This window comes from Oryx dammah, unplaced genomic scaffold (assembly GCF_014754425.2).
Source record: "Oryx dammah isolate SB20612 unplaced genomic scaffold, SCBI_Odam_1.1 HiC_scaffold_18, whole genome shotgun sequence".
Classification (NCBI taxonomy): domain Eukaryota; kingdom Metazoa; phylum Chordata; class Mammalia; order Artiodactyla; family Bovidae; genus Oryx; species Oryx dammah.
Window position 1 is genome coordinate 41,075,571 of NW_024070202.1, and position 16,338 is coordinate 41,091,908.

Here is a 16,338-nt window from a genome sequence, read left to right on the forward strand (position 1 = left end):
GGCTGTGGGACAGAGTCGGACATGGCTGACGCGACATAGTACACATACACAGACTAAAATTGGTCTTTTTCTTGATTTTTTGAGTCACTTTAAAATTTCAAGGGTGTTGAGAGACCCATCATGACACTGAACCTTGGAAATGTTCAACCGTGTTATCACCTCAACAGAGCACACACAAAAAAGGTCCCAGGTCTCTATCAATGTACTAACAAAAAATAATTTTTGAATATTTCCAATAGTTAGCACTATGTCAAATACAATGGAGGATACCTAAGCTAATAAAATACTGTATTCACTCTAACAGAATTTACTATTTTATTTCCATAATTTTCTTAGGTCCAGAAAAGCATAGTGAGTGATAAGTGAAGCAACATGGATTAATAGCTATATTAACAACCACAGCTCATTAGTGAAGCTGAGTCCCAGGCACCCAAAGGGAGAGGGATGAGAAGCCTTTCTCTTCTCTCTGGCTCTCCCCAGCTTCCCTCCCCTAAATATAGATACACCTTGAATTTAATGTCAAGATTATTTTAGCAGCTAATGAAAAAAAATCACATAACAATCTCATAAAGTTGAAGATAAAACATTCTGAGTCACACAGCACAGTAGAATTTTGTAATTGTATACAGTACAGAAAATATACAATTATACTCCTGGAAGAGTTGGTCAGTTTTCATCAGTAGCCCACATAGAAGTCTTAGTAAATTGCATACCCTTTCAAAGCCACAGTATGTCCCCAGCAAAAAAAATAGGGATTATATTTACTTGAATGCAGTTGTAGGAAGTACCTTATCTATTCATAATTGCTATGGAACACATAAGAGTCTTCTATAGTCAAGGTACTCTATATTCAATTTTGATGTAAAAACAAAAAGGAAAAGATTTTAATGTTTGTGTTCTTTTGCATTGCTGTTAGTGTGGATGGACTCAGTGTTCACGAGCGAGTATAAATAAACCAGCTAGCCGGTGCAAATCTTGTTCCTTTGGGGCAGGCCTTTTGCATTTTAAAAGCAACATCACATGCTTTGCATACCTACCTTTCCACATCTTTATACTATCATAACATGGCTTGGGCAGATGAAATCCAGAAAGTTTTGACTATGCTTATGTATTGACAGTCTAATATTTTATGTGAAAAAGTAAACAAAGCAGGACTATGTATTGAATTTGGCAGCCTATTTCCTTGTTTTATGAATATGCAAAAATACACCTGTTCAGAGTTTGTCCACGATCCCACAAGAACAGCACTAACATGCTGATGGACTGACTGTATTCTAATATTTCCCTGTTAGGCACGTCCACAAATCCCAAAATGTGCACTGAGAGATTTGCCTGCCACCACAGGTAGCTAACTCTGCTTAAAAGGAAAATATCACTTGACTATCTAAGTGCTTTATGCTTCATATAAACAAACAAGCAAAAAAATTGTATAACAGAATCTCTGTCTCCAAACTTGCAGATTGTCAAGAAGGACATGATGTCTGTTGGGATGGTCGAAAGGCATGGAACATATTTAGGTATATTTATTGTTCTTACCTTTCAGGAAAAGCCAAATGACCTACTGTTACAAAGAATATTGCTTTTTATTCCCTCAGTACCAAATCAATAAAAGTCCTTCCAGCACAACAGCTGTTCCTTAATGGCCCCAGTTAATGCACTGCCTGAATCAAACACATTCCAGTGTCTGCACCAAGCAGACCCTCAATTAATGGTGATGGATTGACTTTCTCACAAGCAGTAGAAGCTCAATTTATAGAAATTGATCCTATGAGACAAAAGTAAATAATTTAAGAGCACTGTGTGTTAAGTTCTATGTTTGGCAACATAGCAATGTGTATAGATCTAAGAACTATGTGTATTTTTTTTCTTAATGAAAAGGTTTTCTAGTTAGCTGACAGATACTAAGAGTGTCTCAATCATTTTGAGTTATAATCTAAGCATAGCAAAACTATAAATCTGGGTGATTCAATATAAATATTCTGATAGTGATATCATAGTGATTATGAAGAATCTGAAGACTCATATACCTAAAGATAAGACACACGTTTGTTCGTTAGTAATTATAACTTTAAATCTTGCAATAAAAATTGCCTATTAGTGACAAACACTATTTGAATTGTCCATTTCAGATCTTTAGTGTACAGATTTTAATAACTTTCTACATTATTGTATACTATTCTTTAAGGAAGATGAGCAGGTTTGAAGGAGGGCCAGAAGTAACCACTTAATTTGAAAGTATAATGAATTTTCTTTTTCGCTGCCATAGAACTGTGTGGTTTTACCCATTATCAGGTGACAGCATCTCCTTAGTCAAAGCAGAATCTTAGAAAATGAGGGAATGGGCTGCTGGGTACTTCAGCAGAGCATTGCTCTTACATCCTATGTCCAAACCATCGCACTAGCTGTGCTCTACATTCCAAAAAGTTTGAGCAAATAAACTGACAAGCATCTACCACTACAAGATGGGAATTGGAATTAGTTCAGAGAGCAAGGAGTCAGCCAAAAGGTCGAAAGAATTGGAGAAAAAGCTTCAGGAAGATGCTGAGCGAGATGCAAGAACTGTAAAGTTGCTGTTGTTAGGTAATATCCTTTTTTGCTTTTGCCTTTAAAACTCCGCTATTTTTTCAACAGTGATGTATTTACTTTTCTCAAACTTTAATTTCAAGGGTATTACCATATGGGAGATTTATTACCAAAATGTGTTTCGAAATTGATTTTATGTGTAGTCTGTAAATATTTACTTTTTTGCTTAGGATTTTATTGCATGTCTTTTATTAAGCAGAGAGACAAATATTTATTAGATGACTCAATTTCTCTATGTCAGTAATCTTTTATTATTAAAATAACTCATGGACATTTATTATTTTACTATACTCTAGTTATTTTCTGAATATCAACTTTTTAATATGGAAGAAATCCTTTAATTACATGTTACAAAGATTTATGTCATTTTGTTTGGAAATATTTTGTTCTGTATTAACACTAATATGTTATTTAATTACTTATACTGTTAAAACCAATTAGTCAAGTTATTTAGAGAGTAATGATAAAGTACTTTAAAGATACTAATAATATTATTTAGGTTTCTGAATACTGTCTGTATAATTGAAAAATACTCCATTTAAATCCTTTTAAGATATTTAAATATTTATTTAGGTCAGGAATTATGTCTCTATTTTTTATTCCCTCAAAATTCAGTACACTATTTAACCACAGCTATGAATTTAATAAATGTTCAATGAACTGAAAGAATGAATATAATTTATATATCATGCATTTTCTAAACATGTCACAGTGCCTAGAAAATAAATATGATTTTGAAATAAAATAAAGACCTATGAAAGAATATAAAACAAGAACTTCAATTTAATCATAGTTATATGCTCCTCCTGCTCTTCATTATACACAAAAGCACTCCATTTTATTTCAGAATTGTGAATCTTTCACACAACAAAATATTCTTATTTGTGTCTATGTGTTCTTTTACCATGTCTGATTTGCTCCCAGTGGCAAGAGTATCTCAGAAACCAACTATAAGATTCCTACCACTTGCTCTTCCAAGGAAAGGAAATGTTTTCTCTCTTTATGCCCAATCCCTGAAGCCTCACACCCACAGCACTTACAAGTAACTACCAAGAGAGGTTGGTAAGTTAGAAAGATGTAGGGGCCAGCTCTTATGAAACCACCAAATGCAACTTCCCTAACGCTCCAGAATATTCTGAGACTTTGTCAAGAGTGAAAGTAATAAGTGGACATAGAGAAAACAAATAAAAGATGAGAGGGAACACCAAACATTCCAGCAAGCATGTTCTGTGTCCCTGTTGTACTAAGAACCATGGCACAGGACTAGTAACACAATACACAGAGAATCCCTATGTTTGAATAAAATTTCAAAAGAATAGATATTTTCAACATATGAATTATTTTTAGGTTAAAGTGATGGGCTACATAAAGAGGAAAGGGTAACATTATAGAAGATATACAAAGAACTTTAGTGGTATTATTACATCTTTTAATATCCTAAGACAATCACAATTGCATAAATTCATCTCCAGTGTTACCCATACATTTGGATTCATTTGGTTCCAACAATATGTCACTGAACTTCTCTATCACATCTTATTTACACAGATGAATCAAATTCTCTGTAGCTTTCTCCCTACTCAGTGATATTTCAAACCCTTGACTATGTTTTCCCTTCTGGGCTCTATATAAGTTCTATGTGGTAATTAAGTCACTAAGTCGTGTCTGACTCTTGTGACCCCATGGACTGTAGCCCACCAAGTTCCCCTGTCCATCAGATTTTCTAGGCAATAATACTGGAGTGGAATCTTGCTGAAATAGGGATTGAACCTGGGTCTCCTGCACTGCAGGCAGATTCTTTACCAGCTAAGCCACCAAGAAAGTCATATGGGTTCTATATTTAATGATGAAGTTGTCAAAGTTCAAAACAATAAAATCTTGTAATTACTCTGCTTCAATTCTCATGCTTTGAACTGAAAGCAAATTATCTAACCTATTATCTTTATATTCAATTTGGCCTCATTAATATATAAAAACATTCAGTAGAACCAAAGTAAACCTTCCCACCCTCAAATCCCCTCACTAATGAAATCTAATTTCTCCCATCATTGAAACAATGACAATACTGGCGCTCTACTCCTTTAATTCTAAAACCATTTATTCTTGATTTTTCTATGTGCTATCTTGTAAACATCACAGTATCATTTTTAATGTATATGTATATATACATTAATTTTATGTAATTATCAAGTAATACAATGTACATATACATATGTATATCCTTTTATGTATATCAAGAGGAAAGAGGACATAAGACTCATGCTATATCAAATTTCTTACTTGTACTCTGTTTAAGTGGGTCTTTTTATTTTTAAAAGCATTTCTATATATGAGTGGGAAAGGACGCAGAAAAACTGGAGGTGTTCCTCAGTCACTGGCTGGAGTATAAATTCAACAAGTATAGAAGCTCTATTTTATGTTTCTATTACACCAGAAGAGTCAATGCTTGTCTGTGGATGTGATCACTTTCACAGGTCCCCTGGAATAATTATGTTACAATTAAAACTTGCAAAGCATAATTAGAAAAAAAAAACTTATTTCAGATAACCAGTGATATGAATCTTGTGAACAACATGCAGAAGTGATCCCTGAGTAATGTTTCCAAATTTTTTTAATTAAAATCATTCTGTTATATTAATATATTTTGTTTAAAAATATTTTATAGTATTTTATTTTTATAAAGATATCAATCTTTGGGGTATACAAATATTTTTACTATTTGTACAAATATTATACAAATGTTTAAAATTGTTTTTCAGTAAAGTGGAAAGAAACAGTCTATTTGGAGAGTCAAATTGTCTCCAAAGCAACTATTTGCACCATAGCAATCTGAAACCTTCAGAGGAAAAGTCAAATATTTACAGTTATATTTTTTATAACTAATGGCATCTGGCAACATCAAATAGCTCTCTACAGTGTCCCTTTTCTCTAATGGGCAAAAAGCACTTAGACAAACATTTTGCATTTATTTGTTTGTTTTAGATTAATATATATCTAATAATCAGGACACATTAACAGACTCATAAGTCCCTCACATGAAAGATGTAAACCATTCATTAAGGCATTCCATATTTAGCCAACTTATGGTATTTGTTAATGAGATTAAATACCCTGTCTTGCTGAGAATAACTCTCATTAACTGTAATGAAACAGAACATCTCATGTTATATCATAGAGCATTTTTATATTCATTTGCTATATTCAAACCTTAATTATTGATTTAGGAGCAATACTGTACTTTTAAAAATATTCAGATAAGCAACATGAGTTAACACAATTTATTTATCCTTCCATTAATTAATAAGGAAAGAGGGTAGTGAAACATTTGATGGTATAAAGTCTCTGTGATAAATTTTACATAAAATATACTTCCAGTTAAGATTTATACTCAAATTCAGAATCCATCTCCTTATTTAACTTTTTCCTACAAATATATCAGTGTAGAATTCACCTCTAAGGAAGTGGGATTCAAGCTGAAACTGAAGGGAAAACTCATCAAGATATAAAAATATTGATTTTGTGTATTAGACTCTGATCCTAATAAACTAGAGTCAGTTCAGTCGCTTAGTCATGTCTGACTGCTTGCGACCCCATGGACTACAGCACACCAGGCTTCCCTGACCATTACTGAATTGTGGAGCTTACTCAAACTCATGTCCATCGAGTCAGAGATGCCATCCAACCACCTCATCCTCTGTTGTCCCCTTCTCCTCCTGCCTTCAATCTTTCCCAGCATCAGGGTCTTTTCCAATAAGTCATTTCTTCACATCAGGTGGCCAAAGTATTGGAGTTTCAGCTTCAGCATCAGTCCTTCCAATGAATATTCAGGACTGATTTCCTTTAGGATGGACTGGTTGGATCTCCTAGCAATCCAAGGGACTCTCAAGAGTCTTCTCCAACACCACAGTTCAAAAAATCAATTCTTTGGCACTCAGCTTTCTTTATAGTCCAACTCTCACATCCATACATGACTACTGGAAAAACCACAGCCTTGACAAGACAGACCTTTGTTTGCAAAGTAATATCTCTGCTTTTTAGTATGCTATCTAGGTTGGTCATAGCTTTTCTTCCAAGGAGCTAGCGTCTTTTAATTTCATGGCTGCACTCACCATTTGCGGTGATTTTGGAGCTCAAGAAAAGAAAGTCTATCACTGTGTCCATTGTTTCCCCATCTGTTTGCCATGAAGTGATGGGACCAGATGCCATGATCTTATTTTTTTGAATGTTGAGTTCTAAGCCAGATTTTTCACTCTCTTCTTTCACTTTCATTAAGAGGTTCTTTAGTTCTTCTTTGCTTTCTGCCATAAAGGTGGTGTCATCTTGCATATCTGATGTTATTGATATTTTTCCCGGAAATCTTGAATACAGCTTGTGCTTCATCCAGCCTGGCATTTTGCATGACATACTCCGCACATAAGTTAATTAAACAGGGTGACAATATACAGCCTTGACATACTCTTTTCCCTAATTGTAACCAATCTGTTGTTCCATGTCCAGTTCTAATTGTTGCTTCTTAACTTGCATACAGATTTCTCAGGAGGCAGGTCAGGTGCTCTGGTATTCCCATTTCTTTAAGAATTGTCCACAGTTTGATGTGATCCACTCAGTCAAAGACTTTGGCATAGACAATAGAGCAGAAGTAGATGTTTTTCTGGAACTCTCTTGCTTTTTTGATGATGTTGGCAATTTGATCTCTGGTTCCTCTACCTTTTCTACATCCAGCTTGAACATCTGGAATATTTAAGAGTTCACATACTATAGAAGCCTGGTATGGCGAATTTTGAGCCTTGTTTTGCCAAGTGTGTGAGAAGAGTGCAATTGTGCAGTAGTTTGAACATTCTTTGACATTGCCTTTCTTTGGGATTGGAATGAAAACTGACCTTTTGCAGTCCTGTGGCCACTGCTGAGTTTTCCCAATTTGCTGACATATTGAGTGCAGCACTTTCACAGCATCATCTTTTAGGATTTGAAATATTTCAACTGGAATTCCATCACCTCAACTAGCTTTCCTCATAGTGATGCTTCTTAAGGCTCACTTGATTTTGCATTCTGGGATGTCAGGCTCTAGGTGAGTGATCACACCGTCATGGTTATCTGGGTCATGAAGATCTTTTTTGTATAGTTCTTCTGTGTGTTCTTGCCACCGCTTCTTAATATCTTCTGCTTCTGTTAGGTCCACATGATTTCTGTCCTTTATTGTGCCCATCTTTGCATAAAATGTTCCCTTGGTATAGAGATTTCCTTGAGGAGATCTCTAATCTTTCCCATTCTATTGTTATCCTCTATTTCTTTGCACTGATCACTGAGGAAGGCTGTCTTATCTCTCCTTGCTATTCTTTGGAACTCTGCATTCAAATGGGTATATCTTTCCTTTTCTCCTTTGCCTTTAGCTTCTCTTCTTTTCACAGCTATTTGAAAGGGCTCCTCAGACAGCCATTTTGCCTTTTTGCATTTCTTTTTCTTGGGGATGGTCCTGATCGCTGCCTCCTGTACAATGTCACAAACCTCTGTCAGTAATTATTTATACACTGTGCCTATCAGATCTAATCTTTTGAATATATTTGTCATTTCCTCCGTATAATCATAAGGGATTTGATTTAGGTCACACCTGAATGGTCTAGTGGTTTTCCCTTTCTTTCTTCAAGTTAAGTCTGAATTTGGCAATAAGGAGTTCATGATCTGAGCCACAGTCAGCTCCTGGGCTTGTGTTTGCTGACTGTATAGAGCTTCTCCATCTTTGGCTGCAAAGAATATAATCTATGAGCCATTCCATGTAGTACCATCCAAGACGGATGGGTCATGGTGGAGAGTTCTAACAAAACGTATTACACTGAAGAAGGAAATTGCAAACCACTTCAGGATTCTTGCCTTAAAAACCCCATGAACAACAACAACAACAACAACAAAAAACCCATGAACAGTATAAAAAGGCAAAATTATACGACACTGAAAGATGAACTCCCCAGGTTAGTAGGTGCCCAATACGCTACTAGAGAACAGTGGAGAAATAACTCCAGAAAGAATGAAGAGACGGAGCCAAAGCAAAAACAACACCCAGTTGTGGATGTGACTGGTAATGGAATTCAAAATGAAGCAGGCAAAGGTTAACAGAGTTTTGCCAAAAGAACACACTGGTCATAGCAAACACACTCTTCCAACAACAAAAGAGAAGACTCTACACATGGACATCACCAGATGGTCAATAAACTAGAACTCAAAGGTTTAATTCCTGCCTCAATATTTTATATTCAAATATAATTTGCTACTTAAAATTTTTTTTCTTTTAAGATATCTAGAAATTTCACTTCCTGACCAGCATATGATTCTTTACCATTTCATACTTGTTCACACCTACTGAATTCTATCTTTGATTTTATATTGCTTCCTTTCAAAGTTGACCATTTCACCTGTGTCCCTCCTAAAAGTCTAAAATATTCTTTACCCTAATCCTCTATCTTAATTGACATTCACAACCTCAAACCTGGATAACTCCTCAAAGTTCCCACTTATTATTGTTCTAATAACACTACTCCCAACTGATTTCTTCCAAAGTAACATTATTTAGTATCTTTTCAGCCTTTAGTGCTGATCCTGGTCCCAGGTAAACACCTAATTTCCTCTGTTCCCAGGTGCTGTCGAATAAAATGATGTATCATTCTCAGTTTCCTGGTTGACAATTTCCTGTTTTTAAGTTTCAGTTCAGTTCAGTCACTTAGTCATGTCTGACTCTTTGCGACGGCATGGACTGTAGCACACCAGGCCTCCCTGTCCATCAACAACTCCTGGAGTTTACTCAAACTCATGTCCATTGATCGGTGATGCCATCCAACCACCTCATCCTCTGTCGTCCCCTTCTCCTCCTGCCTGCAATCTTTGCCAGCATCAGGGTCTTTTCAAATGAGTCAGGTTTCTCATCAGGTGGCCAAAGTATTGGAATTTCAACTTTAGCATCAGTCCTTCCAATGAATATTCAGGACTGATTTCCTTTAGGATGGACTGGATGGATCTCCTTGCAGTCCAAGGGACTCTCCAACACCATAGTTCAAAAGCATAAATTCTTCAGTGCTCAGTTTTCTTTATAGTCCAAATTTTTCATCCATACATGATTACTGGAAAAACCATAGCTTTGACTAGATGGACCGTTGTTGGCAAAGTAACGTCTCTGCTTTTTAATATGCTGTCTAGGTTGGTCATAACTTTTCTTCCAAGGAGCAAGTGTCTTTTAACTTCATGGCTGCACTCACCATCTGCAGTGACTTTGGAACCCCCCAAAATAAAGTCTGTCACTGTTTCCACTGTTTCCCCATCTATTTGCCATGAAGTGATGGGACCAGACACTATGATCTTTTTTTTTTGCATGTTGAACTTTAAGCCAACTTTTTCACTCTCCTCTTTCACTTTCATCAAGAGGCTCTTTAGTTCCTCATTTTCTGCCATAAGGGTATTGTCATCTGCATATCTGAGGTTATTGATATTTCTTCCAGAAATCTTGATTCTAGCTTGTGCTTCATCCTGCCTGGCAGTTTGCATGATGTACTCTGCATATAAGTTAAATAAGCAGGGTGACAATATATAGCCTTGATGTACTCCTTTCCTGATTTAGAACCAGTCTGTTGTTCCAGGTCCAGTTCTGACTGTTGCTTCTTGACCTGCCTACAGAGTCTCAGGAGGCAGGTCAGGTGCTCTGGTATTTTCATCTCTTGAAGTATTTTCCACAGTTGTGATACACACAGTCAAAGGCTTTGGAATAGTCAATAGAGCAGAAGTAGATGATTTTCTAGAACTCATTTGCTTTTTCAATGATCTAACAGATGTTGGCAATTTGATCTCTGGTTCCTCTGCCTTTTCTACATCCAGCTTAAACATCTGGAATTTCATGGTTCACAAACTGTTGAAGCCTGGCTTAGAGAATTTTGAGCCTTCTTTGCTAGCCTGTGAGATGAGTGCAATTGTTCGGTACCTTGAGCATTCTTTGGCATTACCTTTCTTTGGGACTGGAATGAAAACTGACCTCTTCCAGTCCTGTGGGCACTGCTGAGTTTTCCAAATTAGCAGCATATTGAGTAACAGCATCATCTTTTATGACTTGAAAGAGCTCAACTGGAATTCCATCACCTCCACTAGCTTCGTTCATAGTGATGCTTCCTAAGGCCCACTTGACCTCGGATGTCTGGCTCTAAGTGAGTGATCACACCACACTGTGTTCTTGCCACCTCTTCTTAATATCTTCTGCTTCTGTTTGGTCCATATCATTTCTGTCCTTTATTGTGCCCATATTCACATGAAATGTTCCCTTGTTGTCTCTAATTTTCTTGAAGAAATCTCTAGTGTTTCTTATTCTATTGTTTTCCTGTATTTCTTTGCACAGACCACTGAGGAAGGCTGTCTTATCTCTCCTTGCTATTCTTTGGAACTCTGCATTCAAATGGCAGTTTTTAACCTTAGCCAGGCTAATAATTATTTTACTTATTTGTAGTTTATTACTAAAATATCCCAAAAGGCAGCTATTTGTACATTTCCAACATCACTTTCAACTACAATCTCCTCTCCTTCCACCTCACCCTAGATGACCACTGCTCGTAAGACAGTCATCAAACATCATTTCCAAAGCTTTCTCCAAAGCATCTCTTCACTAAGCTTTCCTTCATTCTCTTCCATTTTAACTAGTTTTAAGGAATTTGTGGTATTTCATTCTCATTTAAGGCTAACTTCAGCCTTTGTGCTATAAACTGTATCCCCTCCTATATTTTAAGAATTTTGCTTTATGAATTATCCCGTTTGTCACTTTCAAACTTCTTCTCTGCTAGCTCCTCCCTCTTGGCAGATGATGATATTTCTTCCCAGTCACCTAGAGATTTTTCTTTGATTCCATAAAAAAGCTCATTTGATTCACCTTATATAGTGATCTTTTAAAGTGTGTTTATACTAAAATACTTCTCAAGCTAGTCTACGGTCACTTCTTCTATTGCTACACTGCTTCCCTTCTCTTAATTGAGATCTAACTTGTATATTCATTCTCCTCTTTACCAGAAATGACCTCTCACAGATCCCTGATAATCTGCAATTCACAAAGCTGAGACCTCAATAACTGAATTTTTCTTAACTCCTGTTACACTGCAATACTTTCTAATTTTTTATATCCTTCTACCTCTCACTTCATTCAAGCTTGTTTCTTTTTCCTCCATTTATAAGTAGTTTCACTCACCAAAATTTGTCCTTGAGCCTTTGTGGTTTTCAGTCTGTACTGTATCAGGGACCTCATATCAGGACGTAGCTATCACTTCTAGAAGAATGACTCTAACATCCTTTCTTTTGCCCAATTTCTGGATCCGTATTTGTGTCAACTAAAAATTAGCAGTTGCCATGGTTACTTGCCATCTACCTCTGCAAGGATTAAATCATATGCTGCTATAGCTGCTGATCTTCAACACCCCCTAGAAATGAGGCACTCTGTCCTTTAGGAAAAACTGGCAGAACAGGTCTTCAGATAGATGGTTTTGGGAACCAATTTTATAAGCTCAATTCTTGTATTTCCTTATATCTAGAAAAGCACTCAAAGCACTAACATCTACTCCTTATGACTAGGTGTAACCTTCGTGACACTAGAAGAAACTTTTTACAAAAAACGTGTGCTCGATTGCATGTACTCCCCCTTCTCCAAAATTACATATATAATGACTCTCCCCCTACCTCTTTGGCGCAGTTTCTCAATGCTGTTAGAAATGTTATCTTCTGGGCTATAGTCTTCATTTTGCCCCAGATAAAACTTAACTCAAACTCTCACATCGTACTTTTTTTTTAAGTCAACAATTGTTATTTATCAATAACTTTGGGGCACCTAGCAATCATTCTCCAAGTTTATCTTGCTGTCCATTCATCCTCAAACTTCATCTTTTTAATGAGGCCCTTCATTATATTCTTTTCCATTATATTCACTCTAGTACTTCAATCTTCTTTAATTCCTTTCTTTGTAATCATTCTCTATTCATTGTCGAAAGATTGATCTTTGTTACAAAGCTTGGTTCTAGCCTTATCTCTGATAGAATGGGTCTCAAGTTTCTCTTTTATTCCACTACTCTGTTATGGTTTTCAATCTACAAGGAAATGCTATGAAATAGTATTTTCATTAAATAGAGAAGAAAATGGGAATTTACTGAGGTAATTCAATTTTTAAGATCACACATTAGTTCACAGGAGAACAAAGGCTTTAATTTTTATCTCTGCCATTTTTAAATTAGTATCCGCAATCTAAGTTCTATAATAACAGTGGATATGTCTGCTTTTGTCCTTCACTGATATCCTAGCACAGAAAAGCATGCATGCATAATGGATGGAAGAATGACAGAGTTGGGAACATAAAACATTTCTGTAGGTTGGTTATGGTGACTGAAGCAGAGATATGCATTTGGCATTTGCAAAGAACTGGGAAAAAATATGTATGTCATATAATAAGGCATTTTTTTAAGTCAATGAAATTTTTGATAGATTTTTAGAAATGTAAATGAGAATAATAATACTTGGATTTTTTTGTCTAAGACTATCCAAGCTATGCTATAAGATAAAGACTTTTATGCAGGTGCTTGAGGTAGGTAGGCCAATTAGGAAATTGTCACTACTCTGCAAACACTTGATGAGATTGTAAATTAAGGCAGAAATTACAAGTTTGAAAGTGAGATTTGAGAGATCTTATGAGACAAAATAATAAAGCCTGGTGACTTGACTGCCTGTGGCTGTTAAGTCAGAGGAATGATTAAAGACAGAATAAGGAATAGTGATTATTTTATTCATCAGTATGTGAAATACAGAACAAAGTTTAGGTTGGGGACAAAACAAAAAGAGTAGTCATTTGAGACATTCAAATTTGTGTCGTTTGGAGAACAACCAAGTGGAGATATCTATTAAACAGATGAACATATGGGTCCAGAAATCAGGACAGGTAACTCAAGTGAGAGCTGTTAATTTAATGTATTCAATTCCTGTTCTCTTTTCCCAGATATACAGTATATAAAGGCCAACTGTATAATTAACCAAGGTCTTAGTTTGAAGAATTCATACAAAATGTATAACTGTTCCCCAACTAAGGAACACTTAGATAAATTCTATCAATCCATCCTTCTATCATCTACATTTCTATCTAAAGCAAACGTGTGGGAAATACCACATAATTATATATTTCATTGCCCCCCCCCCGCCTTTTTAGCCTAAGAAGTACATTAAAAAGATGAGAAAAAGAAGAAAGAAAGTGAAGTCGCTCAGTCGTGTCCGACTCTTTGCAACCCCATGGACTGTAGCCTACCAGGTTCCTCTGTCCCTGGGATTTTCCAGGCAAGAATACTGGAGTGGGTTGCCATTTCCTTCTCCAGGAGATCTTCCCTACCCAGGGACTGAACCCCAGCTTCCCACATTGTAGGCAGACGCTTTACTGTCTGAGCCACCAGAAGGACACCATCTGAGCCACCAAAATACTTCAAAAATCCTAGAAGGCATATATATATGATGTTTTAAATATTATCAGCTATTTTAAAACAAGTATAAAACTGGAAGTATTTAAATAAATTTTCATTAGGAAGGAAAGAGTACATAGCCACAACATTCTCACAAATGAAATATGTTTGTTTGGCTGATGACTTTTTACAGTTTCAGAATGCTCATCATTGCTACATCATAGAAATAGGTACTTGATGTAACACTAGTAATTGAAATATATCTGACACCATATGACTACTAACGTAATTTACTACAAAAAAACCCCACAAAATTACTTATATTTATGCTAAGATATTTACACCACACTCGATCTAATCACCACACAAATACAGAATATTAGACATTATATAATAAACTGTCCTAGACTTTAAAAAATGACAGTTATGAAAACAAAATAACAACAGCAGTATAACATGGGAAACAGTATAAATTAAGAATTTAAATAGCATAATATACAAAGGAAATGTGTAAGACTTGATTGGATCCTGGATCCAAGAAATATAAAAGGTCTGAAAAACAATTTGGAACAATCAAATAAATATGATATGGAGTATATTTTATATAACATTTTGGATTTGTATAGATATTCTTAAGCATGAAAATAGAGTTGTGATTTTCTGGGACAATGACCTATTCTTAGAAGGTGCATTCTGAAATATTTACAGGCGAAGTGTGTGATTGCTTTCAAGAGGTTCAGCAAAACAAAGCATAAATATAAAGACAGATATACATGTATACATGTATATATGTGTGTGTATGAATTTATATATATGAAAAAATACAAAGGACAAAGTGCTAATAATTGGTAAGGTGAAGGAATAAAATATAGGTATCTAATGTACTATTTTCTCAAAATTCCATAGTTTATAAGATTATTAAAATTAAATGTTTGGGGAGAATAAGTGTACATTGGGATATTATTTTTCTGATAAAAGAAAATAGATGAATATATCTGCAAATTCATCCATATTATATTGCAAATGGATTCTTTCAAATACTTCATGAGCAGATCACTTTAAAATCATAAAAACTGTTAAAGGAAATCCTTCTCAAAAGATTATTTGATAAACTTAACAATAGAATTTGACAAAAACAGGCCAACTCCTTCATGAATTCAGATCCAAACACCAAACCAAAATATCACCAAACAGATTCCAACAATGTAAAAATGTATATTAAAAGAAAAAAGCCAGAGGTAAGAGAGAACTCAAGAATGACCTGTTGAAATACTATTGGAACATTGATATTATTCACATTATCAGAGGAGAAAGAACATCATGATTATGACAGGAGATGGACACATATGTGCATGAACACACACATACACGCTAAACAAACTTCTTTTATACATTCTTGATAAAAACTTTTATCACACTAGAAATAGAAGGCAATTCCCATGACAAAATAAAGAGTATGTACAAAAACCTGTAGTAATGGTCATACTTAATGGGGAATATTTAGCATCATTAACTACAGGTAGTGAACAAGGACTTATGGTGATGGATGGACTGACAGTTTCCTGTCTTTGACCTTCTCCTCTTCAATGTTCTCATTAGGGATTTGAGTGAAAGTGGATAAGGCAAAATTTCCTACTTGAGTAAAATTCAGAATTTGCAAGGATACAGTTTAAGGTAAAGTCAGTATTCCAAGTGATCTAAACTAGCAGAAATGCTTGGCCCAAATGAACAGAATTTAGCAGATATCTTTAACTGAAGTTCAAAATCAGCTATACACATGTAGTATACCCATATAGTATGTGGGAAAATCAGTTTGCTAAGTGATGATGCAAAAAAGTAGAAACAAATTAACTGCTAAAAGTTCAATATAGATTAAAAAAAATACAGCTACCAAAAAAGAAAATGAAGAAGAAAAGAGGTAAACTAATAATAAGTATCTGTTAAAAAAAGTGTTCTGTTTAGAAATAAGTACTAGGATTGAGGCAGACTTATTTTGTACCCCTATCTTACTAAACCAGAATATCAGTACCCTTAATAAAATCACCTATATCTATGGCAAAATTTTAAGTCAGACAGTGTTTCAGAAGGACATTGGCTCTCGCATGGAGTGTGATGCAGAGGGTAAGAAATCTAAAAATCATGTTCCAGAACAAAGGATGAAAGAAGTCGAACATCTTATAATTGAAACATCTCTTGGAAAAGTGGAGAATCCTTCAAATAATACAGAATGTTGAGAACTCATTTTAAGTTAGACTTTGTACCAACTATTTCAATCTACCCAAACCCTAGGAGATAGATATCAGTAAGTCAA

General features: G+C 35.3%; 1 protein-coding gene across 1 annotated transcript in view; it reads left to right on the forward strand.

The window, feature by feature from the left end:
• The first annotated feature begins 2,462 nt into the window (after positions 1–2,462).
• The window catches only part of GNAT3 (G protein subunit alpha transducin 3), a 52,585-nt gene continuing 38,709 nt past the window's right edge, over positions 2,463–16,338 (forward strand). The window contains exon 1 of the mRNA XM_040260739.1: positions 2,463–2,580. Within this exon, the coding sequence (XP_040116673.1) occupies positions 2,463–2,580 (118 nt within the window). The remainder of the gene's footprint in view (positions 2,581–16,338) is intronic.